The following is a 24,263-nucleotide window of genomic DNA, read 5'->3' as shown; positions in this document are numbered from 1 at the left end:
TTAATTAGGGGGACTGCCAGTGTCTGACCAAACGAGAGATGGGCCCCACCATATTAGAGAATTAGCTTAAGTTGCATTTGCATGTGAATTAAGAGCCCAACCAGCTGGATATGTCCAGTGGGAGGCAACGTGGGTCTCTACATTCTATTTTCTTTTATTCAGTTTATTTCTTCCCTCTCCCTCACTCCTGCACAAAGCGTTTTTCTACGTCGGTTAAAAGGCATATTTCACATGGGTTGTTAACCGTCGTTTCTATCCAATATTCTCTAGTTAATGTTTATTGACTTATAATTGGTGAATCCAATGTGGTGGCAGAAGCAGTGACACCTTCAATATAGCACCTCAATGATATATTGAAATTATCGGTAGAGATTTACTTAAAAAATCATTGCATACACTCAAACAAAAACACAATTTTATTTTATTGAATAGTAACTATTCAAATAGCTCTTAAGTTACCGAACAATCTAAAAAGTGTTATAAGTATTCAACTAGCTCTTAAAATACTAGAAAACCTCTCTAAATTAAATAACATTGTTCATCAAGTAAGATTTTAGTAATATCAGGAAATTATTAAAATTAATCTCACACATCACGATGAGAGTTAATTCTAGATTTTTTTATAACTTGTCAATCCGTATTAATAATTAATAAGTAAACTATTATTATAGATAAATATCTTTAATATATATATATATATATTATAAAAAAATAAAAAGGTACAAATTCTTATAAATATTTATTGAAATATTTTATGCCAATAGGACCTAGCTATATTATGCTGCTATTTCTACTAATGTACATTATATTACCGCTCAACCCCATCTCTTCTATCTTTCTTTTCTTTTAAAATTGGGACCATGTGGATCCTTCCTCCTTTTTCTTTTCTCATAACTCTTATGTTGTGCCACCTTTTATTCCTTTTCTGTTTCTGTTTCCTTTCAATCTTTCGGTCCAATTTTGATCTGTACGTAATTATCCTTTTCTTTCTTTCTTGATTTTTTTTTTTAAAATTCCTTTCTCTCCATCAGTTTTATATAGAACTAATAATGATAGTGAGTTAGGAGTGGCCTCAACCTAGCTGAATTGATTGGCTTCCTACATAGTTCAAGCAAATCACACTTTTTCCTTTTGCATGTCTAAACCATTATTTAGAATTTTTTATGATATTTGCGTAAAGGAATATAGAAAAAGCCAAACATGAGAAAAGGTTGCAATAAATCTTATAAAGAAAAAGTTTTTTAATATATTTAGTAATATTTTTAATTAAAATCAAAATTTTATTGTAAAAATGAATATGCTAAATTTTAATGTCAATTTTTAATTTCTACTTAAATGATTAACGTACTGTAATTTTAATTTGAAGATGACATAAACAAATATCTAGAATAATGTACTTTAAATTTTGTCTATTTGTCAAATGAAGAACCAACAAGTTTCCTTTATACGTGATGTAAAGGCTAATCATTGAAAAATAATAGTTAGAACATTTTATGTATATTGAAAAAATAGAGAATTTTTTATAACTTCCAATCTCAATATGATTACTTAATTATTATATCAATAAATCGTTGATTTGCGTTATAATGAATTTGATCTTTTTAAGTAAGATTTTGAATTTAAATTTTATGAATAAAAAATAATGATTATGATGAGAAGTAAATTAATTCCATAAAAAATGATCATCTAAATTTTTTGGTAAAGATTAGTTATCAAAAGTTGTTAAATATTTCATAGAAATAACATGACAATAAAAACTTAACTACTTACTTAAGGCTTATAAAAATATTGTTTCATGTATTTTTTTCTTTCCAAATAGTCCACAACACAAGTGTGTTATTGTGTATAGTGGTTATAACTTAGAAGGATGGAAGGCATACTTTCTTAGACCTAAAATATGAGTGCATGGGAAATTGGCATAGGGTTACATAAGCACATTACATACCCGAGGGTTAGGGTTGTGTGGGTGAAGCTAGAATGAAAAGTGGTATGGCACCTGCGAAATGTGAACGTGTGTGATTGGGACGGTGTACCGTCAAAGCTTCCCTCCCATAATGGTGTATCCGGTTCCGCATCACGTGGCTTTGTGGGCTGTTGTTATTCCTTTTTTTCTTCTTTCTTTTCTACCTTCTTCTCAAATCTACATCCCAACTACATTACATTCCATTTTCTGACAACTCTCACACCATTTCTTCACCACCTCCTACTTCTCCGCTCCTTCTCTTTTACTTTTCCCCCCCTTTTTAAAGGTGAATGAAATTCATAAACAATAGTTTCAGAAATTAAAACAAAAGGGTGGGCGTAGACGGCAGGCAGCTGCCTGCTGCGGCTGCTGTTTAACGGTAGCTACACTTTTTGGCTGTAAGTAATTAAAAAAAGAAAGAAAGAAGGGGAAAATTAGATGTAGTTTTTTTTGGGTGTACTTTTAGTATTATTATTCATTAAAACTAGTTTTAACTAACAAACCATGTAGTTCATTAAAAAATTTAAACTAGTTAGTTAGTTGGTGTATTAATGCATAAGTTGAATATTTAATTTTATATAATTTTAATTCATAATACATAAATGTTTTGATATATAAATACATTGAAATATATAAATTATATTTTGAATCTAAAATAAACAATCAAAATTGTGATATAAGATTATTTGTAACTATCAACAATTTGTTTTAAAAAAATCATTGAAATTTAATTAAGACATAGGTATATACACCAACCAATATCATTAGATTTGCAAAATGTACAATGATTATACTTTCTACAATAGTTTAGATTTGGGTATTTATATTAAAAAATTAGAAAATATATTAATATCACTTCTTTTTTGGTTTTCATGAAGTATATTTTCAATCGACAGTTGAAGATTTTATTTTTAGACTTAAAAATCATCAAGAAACTTAGTTATTTTTCAATTGAGCTATAGAGTTTGTTGGTTGTTAATAACATTTTTCTTCTTTCCTAAAAGAACATTTGTCTTCTAATGAGTTCAACTACATAAAAAAATATAAATAAAAAAAAATCTAGCTTAATTAATTAAATATGATGCATGAATCATCGTTGACATATACCTGTCTTCAAATTTGTAGAAAAGTTTTATGAAAAAAAAAAAAGAATAGATTGGGGGTAAAGCGGTAATTACGAAAGACCAAGAGATTTTAATGGTGAAGTAGAGAGGGCCGTTGTGAAAAGGAGAGGGGCAAAGTGGGAAAGAGGGGTCATAAAAGAGGTCGAGGAAGCAACCGTCTGGACAGGTACATTACAGTGATGGCAAAGGGAAAATGATAGTGGTTGTTGTTGTCCATATAGTTTAACTCGAACACCTTGGTTGCAAGCCATTCACATTTCCCAAGCTACCCTTCCCCCACTCTCTCTCCTCCTCCTCCAACTATAACTACTCTCTCCTTGCTCCCGTAGTACTACTACTAGTCACTGCAACCACAACGCTTTCTTTCTTTCTTTATCCTCCGCACACACAATGCGAAGGAACATCACAATTCACAACACAACCATTGCGCCAATTAAATTGAATTGATCTCTTTCACACTCTGCTCAACCACACCACACACACTCTTTTTCTTTCTCTCTCAGTTAAGGTAGTGTTTGGCGTTTCATTTTTTTGTGATGGTGGAAGCTGGTGAGGATTGTTGCGTGAAGGTCGCGGTCCACGTGCGACCTCTCATCGGCGAGGAGAAGGTTCAGGGATGCAAGGATTGCGTGACTGTCGTGTCAGGGAAGCCTCAGGTGCGTACGCGCATCATTTTTACACTCAACACACAATGTGACACAATGCGAATAAACGTCAACGCGACCAGATATTTAAAACCTTATGTGATAATAGGGAACACAGCTTCCACTTGCTTGCTTGCATTGTGTGTTTTTTCCTTTGCTTTTTTTTCTTTCTTTCTTTCGGATTGGTGAATCTGGCGAGAAGAGATCTGGATCCGAGATTGCTTGCGTGATTAAAGAATTAATGGTTATTGCCAATTTGGAATTGCTTTTATTATCTGATGATATGCTTGCTTGATTGGGATGTTTGTTTGACTTCTTTCTATTTGGGTTTGGGTTGCTTTTTTGGGCTTCGCCAGCATATTTTGTGGAATGGCTCAGTTTATGAAACATTATTTTCTTAGTTCCAACTGGAATACTCCATTGAGAGGCAATCTTGTTCGAAGCACCGTTAGGCAATAAATGTGGTCACATCTCTTAGCGGGGATTCAAACCTTGGATTCCCACGTTGTGGGAGACTGGCTCTTTCTGCTAGACTCAACTCCCCGCTGGTTTTGAAAAGTTATTTGTGAACTTTGTTATTTGTGAATGAATGGAATCCTTAAAACTCATATCATTTTAAACTTGGTTATAAACAAAAGTAACTCTTTGGGATGTGTGTGTGTTTTTGTTTTCTGGGTATATTGAAGATGCAAAGTGTGAACACTTTGATAAAAATGGGGAAAGGTGAGATAGTGGTGGATTGAACCTCAAAGCTTGAGCTGGTGCCAATTGAGCTACAAGCTCATTGGTAGAATGAATCCTTTTATTTTAGAGATTACAAGTCATTCTAAATAACAAGTTAGTGTTGGTAAATTAAAACAAATCTTTTGTTTCTTGGTGCAATTTAGACTATGGCTCACTTGCTTTCGACATCAGTTGGATATCCCTTGCCTTCCTACTTCCCAATTATGTTAATATTTTACTCCAGAATTTGGTAAGAATATGTCAGCTGATTTTTTTTTTTACTCATAGTAGGTCAAAGTGATGAACATATTTCATGTCTGTATATGTCTTGATTGCCTTCTATATCCAATTGATTTCTCACTTTAAGGAAATTTATCTCAGTATATTTTATTGCATGGATGAAAATAAATAGCATCCTAAGTAGCTTAAAAATTTGGAGGAAATCATATGTATTGTGATTATGATACAGGTACAAATTGGTGCACATTCATTTACATTTGATCATGTTTATGGGAGCACTGGTTCTCCCTCATCTGCAATGTTCGATGAATGTGTTGTGTCCCTTGTTGATGGTTTGTTCCAAGGATATAATGCTACTGTTCTTGCATATGGTCAGGTATAATTACAGCTAAAGGAAAAACAAGTTAAATGCCATTACACTTATGACTTCTTCCTCCTTGGTATATGACATTTTCACTCCATTGCAGACAGGTTCTGGGAAAACATACACCATGGGCACTGGCTTTAAAGATGGTTGCCAAGAGGGAATAATACCTCTAGTTATGAGTTCCCTGTTTAACAAAATTGACACCTTAAAGCATCAGATTGAATTTCAGCTGCATGTTTCCTTTATTGAGGTCAGTTAATAGCTTTGCTTTAATATCTGAAATTAAAAGATTTCATGTTTGTGAAATTGTTTAGATGAAGCATCTAACAAAAAATTTTGATTGATTAAAGATTCTAAAAGAAGAAGTAAGAGACTTGTTGGACCCATCCTCTATGAACAAACCAGAAACTGCAAATGGACATGCAGGGAAAGTGACTATTCCTGGGAAACCACCAATACAAATCCGTGAGTCATCAAATGGTGTCATTACTCTAGCAGGATGTACTGAAGTCAGTGTTACAACCCTAAAAGAAATGGCTGCTTGCCTAGAACAAGGATCATTAAGTAGAGCAACTGGGAGTACAAATATGAACAACCAATCCAGGTTGCTTATGCATTTTCCCTCCTTTTAACTGCATAAACTCATCTCTAATGAAATATTTTTTATCTCACTTTTGGATTCTTAAGCTAATTTTGGATAAATAGGCTAGGGAAATTTGTTAGAGCATGAGCTGTATAATGTGACATTTTGATAATAAAGCAAAAACTAAGAGAAGATGTGATGTATAAAACATAAATTACTTTTTGGTTTTAAACTTTCTGATGGCTTAAGCTTTCCACAATCAATCTGAGCTTTCAATTTTTTCCTTTGAAGCCAATTCCATATCAAATATTTTCTGTTTCTTGTTAGTTAAGGGAATAACTAATAGATGGAGCGATTGGTATTGCAATTTGTATGAATGCTCGCAGTCTCCTGCACTTCTAATGATTTTGTTAATGAATCAATCCAGAATTTACTTGTTGGCATCAGTTCAGCCTTCAGGGTTAAAAGTTGTTCATCGAAATGTTGTTACATTTATCTTTCTGGAGTTCTCTTCTATTACTTATTCTTCTTCTGTTATGTGTCCAACCAGTCGTTCACATGCTATCTTCACCATCACATTAGAACAAATGCGAAAGCTCAATAGTCCTGGTGAGATCAGTTTAAATGATACAATGAATGAAGAATATCTTTGTGCCAAGTTGCACTTGGTAGATCTTGCTGGATCAGAACGAGCTAAAAGAACCGGGTCTGATGGTCTGCGATTTAAGGAAGGTTAGGCACGACAATTTTCACTTGTTTCTTCTAAACTTGCTTTTGATCATTATGAATTCTCTAATAATTTTTTCTTTCAATCAGGAGTCCACATTAACAAAGGCCTTCTAGCGCTTGGTAATGTTATTAGTGCGCTTGGTGATGAAAAGAAGAGAAAAGAAGGTGTTCATGTTCCTTATAGGGATAGTAAACTTACTAGGCTTTTGCAGGTTTGAGATCTATATGTGTACCTTCCTTCTTTCAGCTTATACTCTTCTATATTATCAATTATGATGTTGAAAAAACATTCTTTATTTTATATAAATATATATAGGACGTAACCCGATTAATAGATGTATTTACCCCTTGGAATCCCTAGACTGTTCGTATAATTGGCACAAAAATCTAACTAAATATATAAAATCTAGTTTGTGTGTGTTTGGATGAGCATTGGCAAAATTGATCTTGCAAAATTAATTTTGGTTAAAATTGATTTTGAAGTGATATGTTTTATGTTTGGATGTTTTTATCATAAAAACAAGTTAGTAGTAGACCTCATTATAACGCAAAAGCGACCTAAAATTGCTTTAACTCAGATTCAATTTTAGACCCAAAATCAATTCCTTAATGTGAAACCAAACACATGGAAATTTACCTAAAATCACGATTAATTGATATTTGTTTCAGGGTGATTCTAGAGGATCGGGAAACCAAACACACACTTATACAAGCAATAATCTAGCCTAATAAGGGGAATTGATCTCCCTATAAATGCAAATTTTAAACATGGTAAAGACAGAAATCATACTGAGCTGTATAAACAGATTGGATTTGATATTCTCTTATACATTCCTTGGTAGGACTTTTTTTGTTAGAATGTCCATCCACTGTCGGCTGGCACGATGGAACATGTTTGACACTTATAATCTTATGATCAATTTTCTCCTTAATAAAATGCCTATCGATCTCCACATGCTTTGTTGGATTATGATGAACTGGATTCTTTCCAATGCTTATAGCAGCCTTGTTATCACAAAATATCCTCATGGTGTAGTTGATAGGAATTCTGATTTCATTCAACATTTGCTTGAGCCATGTTCCTTCACAAATACCATGTGCCATAGCTCTGAATTCTGCTTTTGCACTGCTCCTAGCCACGATAGACTGTTTCTTACTTCTCGAAGGAAATAGAGCCCTTGACCTGGTGTACCTTTAAGGTATTGGAGGATTCTATTCACATCTCTCATGTCAGTTTCAGTTAGGTTTGACATAGAACGACTAGCCATGCTTACAGCAAAACCAATGTCTGGTCTAGTATGAGTTAGATTAGTTTTCCAACTAGACTTTGATATATCTTTGTCAGCTGCTACACTCTCCTCTTCACTCCTTTTGACTGGTTCTATGGGAGTTTGGCTGCTTTGCATCCAAGCATCCCGGTTTCTTGAAGTAAATCCAGAGTGTACTTCCTTTGAGAAACAAAAATACCATTCTTTGTCCAAGCAATTTCCATCCCTAGAAAATACTTGAGCTGGCCTTGATCCTTGACTTCAAATTCCTTGGCTAGAAGATTCTTCAAATGATTTATTTGATCATAATTGTCTCCTGTAATTACGATATCATCTACATAGACGATAAACAAAGCTATCTTTCCATTCACAAAATGCTTAGCAAACATAATATGGTCTGTTTGACATTGAGCAAAACCATCTTGCTTGACCACTTTTGTTAGCCTGTCAAACATGCCCTTGGAGATTTTTTGAGGCCATATAGAGATTTACCAAGCTTGCGCACCATGTTTGAGGTGTTGGGTGATTCAAGTCCTGGAGGTATTTGCATATATACCTCCTTTTCTAACTCCCCATTTAGAAAAACATTCTTTATGTCTAGTTGGTGTAGAGGCCAATCTAGATTTACTGTTGGAGATAATAGGACCTAAACAGATTGAGTTTAGCAATAGGTGCGAATAATCTACTCCATATGATTGTGTAAATCCCTTTGCAACCAACCGAGCCTTGTTCCTGTTTATATTGCCAACAACATTGCATTTAATTGTGAATATCCATTTACATCCCACTGATGTCTTCCCTTTTAGAACAGTGGTGACTAGTGTGCCATTTTTTACAAGTGCTTGAACTTCTTCTGTTACAGCTGCTGCCCATTTGGGTCTTTGTAGTGCCTCTTGAATATTTCTTGGAATTTCTACATTGTCAACAGCTGCTACAAAGGACTTGTACTTTTGTGACAATTTTCCTTAGGAGACATATCTCTCAATAGGGTGTTGAGTACGAGTTTTCACCCCTTTTCTCTTAGCAATAGGAATATCAGTATCTTCTGTATTTATATCAACATGTTCAAGGTTAGGAAGAATGTTACCCGTGGGAACTTCATTTCCTAGGGCCTGGTTGGATTCATGGTTTTGCATTCGAGTAGTGCTTGACTCTACATCCTTCCTCCTTTTTCTTTTATAAACCTTCTAGTTATCTTCTCGTGTTTCTGGGCCATGGTTCTGTTGAGATGTAGTTGAAACTTTAACTACATCCTATTCAGTTTCTGCTGCAGGTTCTGTCACAACCTCTGCTGTCCTTTCAGCTGGTTTAGGTACAGGTTCAGTTGTTTGAGTGTTATGGTTCTGGTCTGGTAAGGTTTGTTCAAGTTTGTGCAGAAGTAGTGCAAGTTCGGTTATCTCAAGAGCCAAAGGTTGGTATTCTGAGTTTTCAGTTGGATAGGTGTTTGGTTGCTCCCCCTGAATGCCAACTTTGGGGTAATAGTGCTGATTTTCAAAGAAGGTTACATCCCTAGTGTGGTAAAATTTTTTAGTATGGGGAGAGTAACACCTGTATCCTTTTTTATGAGGAGAGTAACCAACAAATATGCATTTGATGGATTTTGGGTCCAATTTGCTACGATGAGGGTTTAGGTTGTGGACAAAAGCTGAACATCCAAAGATTTTTAATGGAATGGAAGAAAATATTTTGTTGGTTGGGAAGAAGGTTTGAAGTGTGGAGAAAGGGATCTTAAAGTCAAGGATATAGGAAGACATTCTATTTGAGGTAAGTTGCTGAAAGGACGGCTTCTCCCCAAAATTGTTTTGGAACATTGGAGGCTAGCATGATTGCTCTAGTCACTTCCAGAAGGTGTTTATTCTTTTGTTCCACAACCCCATTATGTTGGGGGGTGTTCACACAAGAACTTTGGTGAACAATTCCAACCTTTTGAAGATACGAATTTAGAGCAAGGTTGTAACACTCACGACCATTGTCAGTTTTGAGTACCTGAATCCTGCTTTGAAATTGTGTTTGCACACTATTGTGAAAGATTTCAAATATCCTGCCTACTTATTTTTCCTTCATTAGAAACACCCAAGTGACGCGTTGTGATCATCAATAAAGGTGACAAACCATTTTGAGCCAGTAATGTTGTGAACTCTTGATGGGTCCTCGTACATCACTATGAATTAGTGAGAAAGGTTTGGATGGTTGATAGGGTTGGGGTGGGTAATGGCTGCGTGTATGTTTAGATAATTGGCAGATTTCACACTAAATATTTTTCTTGTTTTTATTGAATAGTGAGGGAAACATATTTTCCAAGTACATGAAATTTGGGTGGCCTAATCTATAGGGCCACAACATGACAGAATTATCACTACTTGGAACTGCTGCTGCTACATAAGAATGGTTCTTGAGTTCTTCTTCTGGTTTTTCAACTTGAAGGAGGTAGAGTCCAGCACACTCTTCAGCATTGGCAATTGTCTTCCCCGACTCCAAAATCTGAAATTCACACAGGTTTGGGAAGAATTTAGTAACATATTTCAAATCTCTTGTAATCTTGCTAATGGACAGCAAGTTACAATCAAGTTTTGGCACATACAGAACTGATTTAAGTGTAATATTTTGTGAAATAGTGTTGGATCCTTTACCCATGACCTTAGAATGAGTCCCATCAGCTATCCGAACAGTATAGTTATAGGGACATGGAGAATAACTACTAAACAAAGTAAAATCTCCAGTCATGTGATCTGAAGCTCTTGAGTCAATGATCCATGACTTTGTTCTTTCTTTGCTAGTGTTTAGGGCATGTAAAAAATTACCTCTTTGAGCCACTACTGCAGTACCACCTTTTTCTGCAGTTACCATAGACTGTTGAAGTAGTTTTTGAAGAGCCTCCATCTGTTCTTTGCTGAATGGAGATGAATTAGAATTTACCTCGGCTTGTTGATGGTTAAAGGCTGTGTTGCCTCTGCCTTCCTTGCTTTTGAACTGCTTGGCTTCTAAAGGTTTTCCATGAATGATCCAGCATGTTTGTTTCCTTGGTGTGGCCTGGCCTCTTGCAATGATCACACCAGGGGCGGTTTTTCTTTTGTGGTAGTCGAGGGTTTCCTCTTGCAGCCATTGCCAAGCTCTCAATGGATGGAACTAAGATGGATGTTCCCAACATGAGTTTCCTCCTGCTTTCTTCCCTTCTTACTTCTGAGAAGACTTCCCGAATTTTGGGAAGTGGTTTGGTTCCAAGGATCCTTCCACGAACTTCATCAAGATCCTTGTTTAGTCCCAATAGGAACCTGTAAATCCTCTTTTTCTACCAGCTCCTTATACTTCTTCTTATCTTTTGTACAACACCATGAAACTTCTTCATGTATGTCCAGCTGCTGCCAATGTCTGTAGAGTATGTTAAAATACTCAGTAACAGAGGACTCTCCCTGTCGAAGGTCATGGAGTATTTTATCTCAAAAACAGCAGATGTGTTGTCCATGTTTGAGTACATTTCCTTCACTGCCTCCCATATATCTTTTGCAGTGTCATAGAACATGAAATTTTCACCAATTTCATTTGTCATGGTGTTGAGTAGCCATGACATTACTTGATTGTTCTCAAGTTTCCATTTTTGAACATTTGCGTCCCCTTTCTTAGGACACTCTGAATCTCCTGTTATGTAACCTTTCCTTCCTTTCCCTTGAAGAAAGATCTTGACTGACCTTACCCATTGGGTATAGTTCTGACCATTCAGTTTATGGCCAATGATGAGGTGAGTAAGCCCATCGTGTGAGCTGGTCGGAAATGATCCAGTCTCCACCATGAGCGATTCGTCAGATTTTTGGTCTCCCATGGCTTGGCGGCTCTAGATTTAGGGATGGTTCAAATTGAGCCCTGATACCATGCGGAAATAGGTTTTATTTTCCCTTGAATATGTGAATGGTACGTGGGAAGTATATATAGAATGCATAGGACAGAAATAAGAGCAATAATCTAGTCTAGAAATCAGGGTAATTTATCTCCCTATAAACGCAAATTCTAAACATGGTAAAGATAGTAATGACAGATAATAATTATGTACATAACTTCCTAATGAGTTATACAAACAGACTCTGTCGATTTTGAGTTGATCTTCAACAGATTTTATATTCAATTTTTTTTTCTTTGATTTTTTTAACAGTTATTTTTGTATTTATGGATAAAGTTAAATGATTTTGCAGGATTCACTTGGTGGTAACAGCAGAACTGTTATGATAGGTTGGTTGTTTTCCATGCATCTATCCCAATCAGTTCTACTTTTTTCACCTCTCATCATTGGATTTCAAAAGATAAGCTTCAAGTTACCATTACTAATCTTCAAGGAGCTCATGCTTAATAATCTGTATTTCTTTCTAATTTCATCCTACATTCAACATTTAAGTTGTCTGCATGAACATAAGTACCAGGGAAACAAGAAATATCAGAAACCAATTAAAACATGCCTTGGTAATGCATATAAACTGTGTTTTGGATTTTGCATTCTCAAATGTTTTACCCTGCTCTGCGAATGATTTTCAGAATATTTGAACCTCTGGTAACTTCTCAGTTTATCTTAAATGATTGACAAGTATTAAAATGTTGTACTATGTGTTTTTGTTCCCTCCCCTATCTGTGTCAGGTTGCATCCTAGAGAACCTGTTATATTTATAAATTTCTTCTTACATAATTTTTTTTTTCTTTTCCAGCCTGCATAAGTCCTGCTGATATTAATGCTGAGGAAACCCTTAACACTTTGAAGTATGCAAACCGTGCACGCAACATCCAAAATAAGCCTGTTGTAAGTATCTGCATTACTTTTATGTTCCTTTTCATTCATCTCACAAAATTGAGATAATTGATTGCCTTTACAATAACACTAATGCTCATCTTTTGTATATTCTTCCATAGGTCAATAGAGATCCCATGTCCAACGAGATGCTAAAAATGCGACAACAACTTGAGTATCTGCAAGCAGAACTTTTTGCTCGTTCTGGTGGCTCTCCTGAGGAAGTTCAGGTAGCTGGTTTCTGTTAAATCTTTGGCAATGTCTTGCATCAATTTTAATATATTTCCTATAATAGGTTAGTGGCAACATTGACTGGACGTGATTTATACTGCACGGTTGGAGATCAATCAATGCTCATCATATTAGTTCTTTGAAAGAAAAGGATACTAGCCTTAACTGTATCTGAGTGCTGGGTCTCTTTTTATATACACTTCTAATATATATTATTTTATAATTGATTATGTAGGTCCTCAAGGAAAGGATTGCTTGGCTTGAAGCAGTTAATGAGGATCTTCGATGTGAACTTCATGAATACCGTAGTAGATGCTCTACTGTAGAACAATGTGAAAAGGATGTTTATGTATGCCTCTGACTCTTCTGTTGATAATCTTCTTTGACTCGAAAACTATTTTTTGCTCAAATTTTCAGTGCATAGATATGTGCTTTCATCTTACCTGGGTTTTTGCATTCCACTACTTGGACTCATTTCCATTATCATAGCCATGAGTGAAAGTGAGTTCAGGATATTAACTGCTAGGCAGTACATTTAAAATTTCATTTTTTTCAGGAAAATAGCTCATGTAATGTAAAGACTGATGGGCTCAAGAGGGGCTTACCTATCACAACATCTGATTATCCAATGAGTGAAACAACAGGTCAGCATCTTCTTTGGCCTTGATTTAATAATATGTTATAATTGCCAATTTTAAAGCTGCAACTTGCTTCAACATGTTAGAACTTCTATGATTTTGGGTTACAATTGCCAATTTTAGCAGGGGATTCAAGGGAAATTGAAGAAGTAGAAAAAGAGTGGGAGCATACTCTTCTGCAAAATAGTATGGACAGAGAGTTACATGAATTGAATAAACGCTTGGAGCAAAAAGAGGTTGTAATACTGCATATGTATAATTAAACACATTGTGACATATTATGCATCAATCAGTAATACATTTAAATCAACAGAATTATGGGTAGCTTTAGTGATATATATTAAATTTACTGCAAGAAGTCTTGTTTCTGATGATTGATCAAAATTCAAATAATAGTCATGACAGAAGCTTTGAGTGATTTTCTTCTCTCTTTTGTATATTAATATACATATTGGGATTGATGTTCACACAGTCTGAGATGAAGCTTTTTGGAATATCTGATGCTGAGGCACTCAAGCAGCATTTTGGAAGGAAGATAATGGAACTGGAGGATGAGAAAAGAACTGTGCAGGTTCAATAGAAGTTCTGCAAAGTTATTTTGCTCCTACAGAAAATTCATATTTATATATGCGTCTGATTTATGTATGCAGCGAGATAGGGATCGTCTTTTGGCTGAAGTTGAAAATCTTGCTGCCAATTCTGATGGACAAATACAGAAATCAGAGGATATCCATGCCCAAAAATTGAAAACACTTGAAGCCCAGGTGAGGAGTCTTCTTTATTTCCATCTATTTTTCCTTTATAAGATTTGAATTGGAACAATTCTAAATTGCTAATATCTTTTCGAAATATACAATGCTAGATTCTGGATCTAAAGAAGAAACAGGAGAGTCAGGTCCAGCTCATGAAGCAAAAGCAAAAAAGTGATGAAGCAGCGAAACGATTGCAAGATGAAATACAATCTATAAAAGCACAAAAGGTTGATTGTTGAACTTTTTCTTATCATAGTTTTGATCAATAAATATACTCTTTCTTATACACTGAAAAATGTTGCAGGTTCAACTGCAACATAGGATAAAACAAGAGGCTGAGCAGTTTCGGCAATGGAAGGCTTCTAGAGAGAAAGAGCTGCTGCAAGTATGTCAAGCTTCCTCTTTTCTTTTTTATTTAATTTGTCCTTGATACTCCTCATCTTTATTTTATGGTAGAGAAAGTTTGTCTATTAATATTTTCCCTAAATGAAACTATTGCTTCGTTATCAGTTGAATCTTTTGTTATAAAAATGTAAACATGAATTAATATTTAATTTATAATGACTCCAACTCTCAAATTCTAGAGGCAGAATTATAGATTGACCGTGTGATGGTTGATCATGACTAATCCAACTCTTAAACATGATTTACTTGCCTGTACTGCATATATGTTCTATGACCTTGTATTAAATATATGTTTTCAAAACAGTTAAAGAAGGAAGGAAGGAGAAATGAGTTTGAACGGCATAAGCTGCAAGCTTTAAATCAGCGCCAGAAAATGGTGAGTATTGCTAACTTGTTGGACAATATATGTTATTGTACTTTGCTGATATCACTGCCAAATTTGAGTGATCACATTGCAAGTCTTTATTCTTAGGTTTCTGTTTTATATATGATCCTATCAGTAGTTTAACTATTCCCAATTTTCAGCAATAGTATAGTGTGTGTATAAGCTTTAACCGGATTTTTTTTCTGGGATAAATATTATGACTGACGAAATAGTGGGGTGACATCTTTTGTGCCTTCTTAAGGCCTTTATTTTTGCCAGTCCCTGGGGAAAAAAAGGGGGAGGGGAGGTCTTTGCATCATGAAAATATGCTTTTATATTTTGTTTTCGAGGTTTTTAATGAAACAAGAGTAATGAAAACTAAAGGAACATTTATTATGGATTAAAATCTACATAGAATAGAAGTACTTATGACTTTGGAGTTTAGAAGTCTATAGTGTATGATATGGATATGGTTCAATGTGGTAGCCCAACTGGATGAGGTATCCAAATTGTTGTAGCATGGTGTTGGTACAGTCAATTTAAACACCAGTGCTTAGCTATGTGGAAAATATTAATAAATATAGAATGCATGTTATACCTTCATTCTTTAGGCATTCTTTTGGAGATTAATATTCACTCATGCATAAAATTAAACTTTCTCTGCTTCCAGAATTAAGTATTCATAAACAAATATTCTTCTGAAAGCTATATAAAACATTGTTTTAGAACGAGGTTTTAAAAAGCCGAATCAAAATGACATGTCATTGATACATCTGTTTTCTGTTCTTTCTAGACAACATGCATAACCATCAATGTTGTTTTTGACTTCTGCGGCTATCATCATAACTGATACTTTTCATAATGAATTATTATATCTAATGACTGAAAATTTCCTTTAGGTCCTTCAAAGAAAGACTGAAGAAGCTGCAATGGCCACCAAGAGGTTAAAGGAGTTGTTAGAAGCTCGTAAATCTTCCAGCCGAGACACTTCAGGTATGGTTTGTTTTTAGCACAGATTATGCTCACTTTTAATGATTGGCATGTCCTCTTGCATGAGACATGGGAAATTTTATCAGATCATTTGAAATGGATAATCTTTTAAAATGCCTTAAGTGGAGGAAACTGTCTTTTAGTGAGGAACTTGGGGATTTAGTGCACTAACTCTTGTCTTTTGTTTATTATTCTAATTCTAATTATATTTCATCTTCCAGTTGCAATGAATGGAAGTGGAATGAATGGACAGGTAACAAACTTTCATCTCCTTAAATTTTCTTGATTGTCCATGCTAGTCATAAATAAGTAAGTTTGAATTGATTCTTTAGAGCAATGAGAAGTCCTTACAACGGTGGCTTGATCATGAGCTGGAAGTCATGGTAAAAGAGCATGAAGTTCGTTTTGAGTATGAGAAGCAGAGCCAAGTGTAAGCAGCATATATTCCTAAGTTATTTTTCTTACTGATTACTGATTAATCTGTATTTGTAATATTTTAATATTGTAATGCAATCTTCAGGCGAGCTGCCCTTGCAGAGGAGTTGGCCATGCTAAAGCAAGTAAACGGGTTTGCTGCCAAGGGTCTCACACCTCCAAGAGGAAAGAATGGATTTGCTAGGTCTGTTTTTTTTTATATAAATATAATTAACTTTGTTAATGCTTTCCTCATTACTTTTTGAAAATTTTGGCTCATTCAAATAATAGCACGTGCAATATAAAAGGAAAGCATTTCTCTCTTCCTGGTTGCTTTTAACACCTGTCATTTTTCTCAGAGCATCCTCCATGTCACCAAATGCAAGAATGGCCAGAATAGCTTCACTTGAGAGCATGCTGAACATATCATCTAATTCACTTGTGGCAATGGCTTCTCAACTTTCTGAGGCAGAAGAACGAGAACGGGCCTTCACTAATCGTGGACGTTGGAACCAGTTGCGCTCAATGGGAGAAGCCAAGAATTTGCTTCAATATTTATTCAATTCTGTTGGAGATGCTAGGTGCTTTGTTAAACCTAAATTTTTTTAATCTCTCTCTCTCTCGAAGAGAAATGTGGATTATTTGTCAGAGTAGCCAAAATTTGCATGTTTTTATCTCCATATCTGATCTAATTCAAACTTGTTGGTTTTATTTTATTTATACGAAGGTCAGTAATTCATGCAACAAACAAAAAACAACAAAAGCCTTTTCCCACTAGGGTCAGTAATTCATGCAAAACATTAGAAAAATAATTTACCACAAAATACTTTTATGGATAAACCATTTACTGTGAGTTTGTTCTTGGTCTCTTTTCACATGCATAGATCTGGCTCTGATATCTTGCTAATTCAATGATTCAGCTACACTAAATATTTACGTGATAGAATGGAAAAGATGCCTTTTAGGGCTTACAAGTTTCCCTTAATACCTGGAATCTTGTTGCTGGTTTGATCTCCATTAATACCATTTTTGCAAGAACTTGATAAGCAATAAACTAGCAGGAAAAAAATTGCTTTGAATTGTCTTTTTTCCCTTCCTGCTGAAGATCAGAATATTTAGTTTGTGAGGTGTGATTTATTAAACTGACCACTACAAAATAAGTGGAATATATATGAATATTAGTCATGTTATATACTGTTGAAATTTAAAGTGTTTGATGTTAACTACAGGTGCCAACTGTGGGAAAAGGACACCGAGATCAGGGAAATGAAAGATCAAATCAAAGAACTTGTAGGTCTACTACGGCAAAGTGAAATGAAGAGAAAGGAAGCTGAGAAGGAACTAAAAGTGAGAGAGCAAGATGTTGCAACCACATTGGCTACACCAACTTCTGTAAGATCTTATCTGCTTAAGGTTCAAGCAAAAAACAACTAAGAATTTAAAATAAATAAATAAATAGTTGTAGCGCTGCTACCAAACAGGTTGGATTCAGGCAAAAAAATTAGGCTTGTGAACAGAAAAAATTAACTTTGGCATAGCGCCTACATTTTCTTCGAACTTAAACTCTACATACCTGCAAACCAAGTAGTTAAACTCAAGCTCAAGTTGAATAACTTTCCACTAGCGAATAAATAAACCTCAAAGTACCATTGGTGTTATCTTTGTGACTAACTTTTGATCGGATATTCTTTACTTTTTGTGAATCAATCTAAGTGTCATCAATATATAGCTGTCATTATCAGTTGTTAATTTATCATCTCTGTGTCAACAGGGAAACTCACCAAATTCATTGAAACACTATGCGGAAGACATCAAGGAACCTTTATCTCCAGAGTCCCTGCCGGTACAGAAACAACGCAAATATATGCCAGGCATCACTAATAGCCAAGTGAGGGAATCAGCAGCATTTATAGATCAGAGTAGAAGGGTAATTTATCCTCCATTTATATTAATTGGTATATAGGTATCTTCACTCGGCTAAGGATGTAAATTTGCTGTCAATGCAGATGATACCCATTGGGCAACTGTCAATGAAAAAACTTGCAGTTGTAGGACAAGCTTCTGGCAAGCTATGGAGGTGGAAAAGAAGCCACCATCAGTGGCTAGTACAATTTAAATGGAAGTGGCAGAAGCCATGGAGACTTTCTGAATGGATTCGGCACAGTGATGAGACAATCATGAGAGCAAGGCCACGTTCGCAGGCTTTGCCGCGAATAATGTGAATCTGAATGTTATTGTGATCATCGATTTGCTTTGACTCTGTTCATTTTTTAACCTACAAGAATGATCCTAGAAATAAGGCAATAAAGAACCAAAAACTAGGTGCAGGTAATAACCCTTGTCCCATACAACCTTTAAAAATTATATTCTAACTTATCCTACTTTTCAACTATATATGACTTCGTTATAACTATCCAAAAAAAAATTGTTTCTTTATTGGTGAATAAAGATGCATTGATCTGATATTCTGACGCTACTTGTTTCCAGTTGCAGGGTGTAAAATTAATGGTTTCTGACAAATAACATTATATATACTGCCCGAATGTTGAAAATGTTTCCATTGTTTGCTGCATATGGAGCATCTTGCGAGGTGTGCAAAAATGTTGCCGAGGGCTACCCAAATAATCAAGAGAATAGGAGATAGTTGTTTGCTTGGAGGCATTGGTGAAGATATTGCTAGACAAATTATCTTGGAATGTTTTCTGTTTATACTTTATACCAACACTAGAAGGAGGAAAAAGGAAATATTCTTTTGTCAAGTCTTGGAAATGTGTATTGAGGGCTTCTTTTTCTTACTTGTAAGTTGTAAAATTCTATGGTCTTGCTATGTTTGTCAATCATTGATTTTTGTTGATAGAAATACTGCAGCATTCCTCTGCCACAAAGCAACAGAAGGAAAGTAGGAAACTTTTCTGTTTTACCTCTAGGTCTTGTGTGTAAAGAACATTAACTATATTGAAAGAGATTGTAATTTACCATACCAGAGTTTGTGGCAAGAGAAGGATGATAACCGATACGCTATATACACTTGTTAATCAATCCCCCACCCCCTTGGGTTACGTAACCAATATTGAACCATTCCATTTATCCCTGGCAATGTATTTATTTTGTACTGCACCTGGAATATTCGTTTAGAAGAACTTGTTTACAGTTTATTTGAACTTATTTTGGGACATAAACACTTGTGTAAATGTATAAGAAAAACTTAGGAAAATAACTTGTGTCAATAAAAGTTGTTTTCAGCTTATTTCAATAAAATTTGCTGGATAACTTATAAACACAAATTGCTGCTTATATAAAAATAGTTTAACCAGATTTCTTCTTTGTAATGGAGAGACATTGGAATGGGATCAATTTTGAGAAGGGAAACCTCTCTTTTTGGTGGCATTGTTTGTGCGCAAGCAAGATGATAAATACGTAATTGGTGCTCATTTATACAACAGTTAAGAAACTTAGGTCTTCGGCTGCAGACACATTTATTAGGTCCCTAAACACTGCCGCCCTTAACAGAATTGCGTATAAGCGTAAAACAATAAAATTATCTTAATTCAAGTGCTTGGCAAAAGAATGAAGATATCAATAATTAAATAATTATTTTTAACATTTTTTTCTTAAATCAGCAAATACTTTATATATATATATTAAAACAGAATGGTACTAGGTACTCAATAACAACAAATAACACAGCCAATATCAGCTAGCAACTCGGTTAGCCTATATTAACACCACAACTAGTATAAATATAAGCTAACCAGCAAGCATCACAAAGCTGTAACTAAACAAAACAAACGTTTTGTAGTCACTATTACCCACACGGCAGAAAAATCTTATTTCCGTTATTACATACAAAATCCGCAGAAAGAGGTGCCGTTGATTTATTTTTTAATTTCATTTTTAATTATATTTTTAAATCATAATTACAAAAACAACATATCATTTTCTCGTTATTTCTTATTTCCAAGATGTTAAGAAAAATGGTGAAAACAAGACTTATTTTCACCATATCTTTTGTGAATTCTTGAACAGGCAAAACAAATTGAAAATAAAGTATTATTTTTGTAATTTATTATTTAAACATATCAACTCAAAAGAAACGCAAAAAATATCCCAAAAATTACATAAGGTACTGTTGGCCCAAATAGTAACCAACACATTGGAATCAACATAGACATCCCAAGTGTTACTCATACAATTCTGTATTGATTGGTATGGTTTACAGCATTGAAGTCTTCAATTGACAAAGTTTGGCAGCTCTTTCCACTATGACAGTAGCATGATTTTTCCAAAGATCAAAGTATAAGGCAGACAGAACTAAGAAGTTCGCTCATTCCATCAGTCCATCTTAACGATGCACATAAAAACGTAGCATCACCATGGAAGATAGGCAACCTTAACAACACCAGTATGCATAGTGCTCGTCTTTGCGATGGTTACTAACAAGGCCTCCACACTTCAAACAGATGAAGCTGCTTCCATCAGAGACCGCATCCAACACTACTTGCATCCTGCCACTTTCTGCCAGTATGGAAGTCCCATGAGCATCAGGTTCTGGACTAATTGAGGGGGTGGTAATGTTATTGGCAGGTGGTTCGATCACTACAGGCTCAGCTTCAGCAATGGCACACTCAGCAAACAGAGAAGCCAGTTGATCAACTGCAGCATTCTCTTGCAGTCTACTTCTATACACCTCGCGGGCACGATGCAAGGAATGAAAAACAGCTTCATCACCACCTTTAGTCTTCATTGCTACAACCACCTGTTCCAATTATATGTAAATATCAGCCACCAAAAAGAAGTGCAGATAGTGTTTTGCTTTTTGCCTAGGTTTTCTCATTTGGCAAGTATATTGCACTTTCTACAATCATGATTTACGTGTCACATATCATGGCAGGCAAATCCTCTATGGAATGCTTGAATGATTGGTTTCACATCATTTTTTATTATGTAGGTTTTCGAGACATAGGAATCGAAGATTAAACTGTCACATGTCACCAAGTCGATCATAATATTGGAGAATTGAACTGTGTTTGTTTGAATGCATCAGTGAAAATATGACCTTGTGGAATGTATGACTAACAAAAAACAAATCATGTGAATGTATAACAAGAACTTCATTTGGATGATGCAAGCAAAGACATTTAAAAAAAGTATGAACTTATGTTTCTGCGCAATGTGCCTCACAAATCATGTAAATGTCTATTTAGGTAACAGTGTAACACTATCTAGGTAGTTTAGGGTAAATTTGGGAGTAGAGAGAGGAAGGAAGGAGAAATAATCTAATCAAAATGAAGGGAGAAAGAAGGGAAATGTACAGTGATTAATTAATAAGTTTACTTACGATTGTTTAGAAGTCCTACAAATTGGGGAGCTTTAAAATGTTGATAAAGTTTAGCAAGGGAGGATTTGGGGAGTTGAATGACAATCTCACTTTTTATCAAAAGAAGTGTAATTTGGTATGCATGGTGAATTCTTTTGAGATTGAAGCACATATTAGAGATACTTAACACTTGTCTTTTCCACTCCTGCATGAAGTTGGAATGTCCACACAGAAGTCGTCCAGGAGGAGTGTGAGGAGCATATATTAGTGCAAGAAAAAAATCTTTTCTTTATATTCATAAGCTCAGTCAGTATGAAATTTTATCATCTATTTCAAATAAAAAATAAGCCCCATTCAACTTATTTTGAAGAAATAATCACTTACTTTTGCCACCTTTTTGAGAGTTTTTCTGAAAAACAAACAATTGTTTCCTAAAAACTAAGCTATACAGAGCAAGAAATTAAGGTGTGCTACTAAGTACTAACTGAATAAGGGAAGTTGCCAGCAGTTGTTTCACCCTCTTAGAACTATATACTGGTCAAGGGTCATCTAAGTCAACCTGAGAACTGCCCAAGCATTATAAACTCTGCTTAGGCTATAATTCTAGTTGGTATGGTATCTCAAAAGATTTTACTTAATGCCAATATAGCATTTTGAACCTATAGCTCATCTCTGTGTATCGCCTTGCTTGTTCTGTCAGGCATATGTAGAGGGGGGATGTTTGAAATTCCCACCGCCACATCACATCACCTGATGCTTGCCACCAATCACTCAGGTGTGGTTTAAACTCCTATTGGACAACTTCACTTAATGCCAATTGATTAAGATAAAACCCAACACACCCTAAAGCAAAGTTTTCAAGGGAGTTTGCCACACAAGACAAGTGAGATGTCCCAGTATCAAATTTCAAAATCCTCAAACACTTGATGCAACAAATAAAATCCATTTATATTTTTTTATATTGCCAAATGTTAGTTTTGTTAAAAATGTCAGTTGGAGGGATTCAAGCATACGACCTCTCCGCCCTCCTTTGTGCCTTCCGCAACCACTGGGCCAAACTAATATCTCCAATAAAATCCATAAACATAATCTATAGGAAACCCATGAATTTGCATGCGTATGCTAAAATTTGCACCAAACTGGCACTGCACTGCAAATTGCAAATGTGAATTCAAATCGGGACTACTGGAAAACATCAGCATATAAAATATCCCAAATTTTTTCACCAAAAAAAATCCCTAATTTTTCTCAATTTCATTCATTTAGCAACTTATAGAACAGTGATTCATTCCATTACCATAGCAATTTCACTACGAATTTCCTTTCCAACCCTAGAGTGAGTTTAGCAGACTCAGCCACTTTGTTTAAAAAAGATGAACATTTGCAGCACAGAACGCAAATTAACAAGCCTCGAATAAATAAAAAAATCAAAGAGAAAATCTTGCAAATTAAGAATTGGAAATGAAGAGAAAGAATAATAAAAGAGGAAGAAAAGATTACAGCTTGGAGGGCCTGGGAAGGTTTGCCTTGAGTGATGAGCTGACGAGCCAATGTGAGCAAATCGCGAACGACGCCGTTCTGGCCGGAACTCGATGCCTGCGGCTGAGGCTGCGATGATGATGCCTCTGCTTCCACCATTTCTGAGTCCATCATATGATCTTTCTCTTCTTTTCTTTTTCTTTTATTATTATTCTCTATTTCTATATCCTAACTATAACAATTATTAATGTGTCATATCAAATAAAAAAGGGTTCGTTTTTCTGACACTTTTCGCTTTAATTGAATCTGAATGGAATTTGATTTTTGATGGTAAAATGAATTATGATGAATAACTGAACTGGACTAATGAAAATGCAGGGGTTGTAATTTGTAAATATCGTGCTAGTTCTAGCACGTTCTGCTGCTCTGTCGATTTCTTGCAGCGACAACGAGCATATTTATGATGTTACCTTTGATTGGGACGGGCTTAGGTTCTTGGGTTAAGCCCAAAAGATAACCCACTTGCAATACTCATACCACAGACACATCCATTAAGGGCTGCTATTCTCACCCTCTCATTTTCTTTTTCATCTTTTCATCCCTTTCTTTTAAAAAAACGTAGCAAATTATCATTTTACTCTCACCTTTATTTTCTCTTTATCTTCAATACACAACAAAAGCATGGTTTCATTGTTTATTATTCACAGTGAAACGAGGTTAGGGGTGTGTCCTCCATACATAACGGAAACATGTTTTTTTTATCGGCAAATGTTAGTTTGTTAGAATGTTAATTTTGTCAACAAAGAAGATTGAACCTGTCATTTTACTCCTCTTTTCTTCTCCCTTAACCATTCAACTTACCTTATATCCCCTTTGCTAACCAAAACAAAGGTGTTAGTTTTGTATTATGCACAACCGAAACATGAAAACATAATACATAATAGAAACATGTTTCCGCTGTGTATGGAGGATGCACCTCCTAATAGGACAAAAACATGTGTTCTATTGTGTATATTGTACAATAGAATTATAATTCTTTTGAAGAAGAAAAAAAATATGAGATGAAAAAAATACTAAAAAAGGATGAGAATAGTTGAGCCCATCCATTAATCCATAGAAATTGAGTTATAAGGTTGTCTATTGGTTGGGGAGGAAGGGTTGGAGTGATATGTAGGTGTTGGATTTGAATCTCTCCACGGATATGAATTATTAATTATTAATATTTGTGGATAAAAATTAATAATACATAGGAATTGCATGACCC

At 35.0% G+C, this 24,263-nt stretch overlaps 2 protein-coding genes across 5 annotated transcripts; one reads left to right on the top strand and one right to left on the bottom strand.

The window, feature by feature from the left end:
• Positions 1–3,220: 3,220 nt before the first annotated feature.
• On the top strand, positions 3,221–19,181 carry LOC100786770 (kinesin-like protein KIN-4A). 4 transcript variants are annotated; one of them, XM_006601211.4, is made up of 26 exons: positions 3,221–3,743; positions 4,924–5,070; positions 5,162–5,311; positions 5,412–5,665; positions 6,195–6,376; positions 6,461–6,585; positions 11,826–11,862; positions 12,330–12,421; positions 12,532–12,639; positions 12,876–12,989; positions 13,197–13,284; positions 13,402–13,514; positions 13,751–13,849; positions 13,929–14,042; positions 14,141–14,257; positions 14,335–14,415; positions 14,740–14,811; positions 15,699–15,792; positions 16,011–16,042; positions 16,122–16,219; positions 16,310–16,408; positions 16,563–16,784; positions 17,433–17,595; positions 17,975–18,130; positions 18,210–18,531; positions 18,697–19,181. In XM_006601211.4, exons 1-25 carry the CDS (start codon positions 3,624–3,626, stop codon positions 18,423–18,425), a joined length of 3,093 nt encoding a protein of 1,030 aa, XP_006601274.1. In that variant the 5' UTR covers positions 3,221–3,623; the 3' UTR covers positions 18,426–18,531; positions 18,697–19,181. The 4 variants fall into 4 exon arrangements, with proteins under 4 accessions (XP_006601274.1, XP_003549388.1, XP_006601275.1 ...); XM_003549340.5 differs by having other exon boundaries at positions 3,222–3,743; positions 18,691–19,181; XM_006601212.4 differs by having other exon boundaries at positions 3,223–3,743; positions 13,405–13,514; positions 18,691–19,181.
• Positions 19,182–20,239: 1,058 nt separating this feature from the next.
• Positions 20,240–23,431, bottom strand: LOC100809247 (uncharacterized). Its single transcript, XM_003550280.4, has 2 exons — positions 23,021–23,431; positions 20,240–20,959 (listed from the first exon to the last, which is right to left on the bottom strand). Exons 1-2 carry the CDS (start codon positions 23,171–23,173, stop codon positions 20,594–20,596), a joined length of 519 nt encoding a protein of 172 aa, XP_003550328.1. The 5' UTR covers positions 23,174–23,431; the 3' UTR covers positions 20,240–20,593.
• Positions 23,432–24,263: the final 832 nt, after the last annotated feature.

This window comes from Glycine max, chromosome 17 (genome assembly GCF_000004515.6).
Source record: "Glycine max cultivar Williams 82 chromosome 17, Glycine_max_v4.0, whole genome shotgun sequence".
Classification (NCBI taxonomy): domain Eukaryota; kingdom Viridiplantae; phylum Streptophyta; class Magnoliopsida; order Fabales; family Fabaceae; genus Glycine; species Glycine max.
The sequence above is the reverse complement of the archived record's forward strand: the minus strand, read 5'-3'. Positions and strand labels throughout refer to the sequence as shown.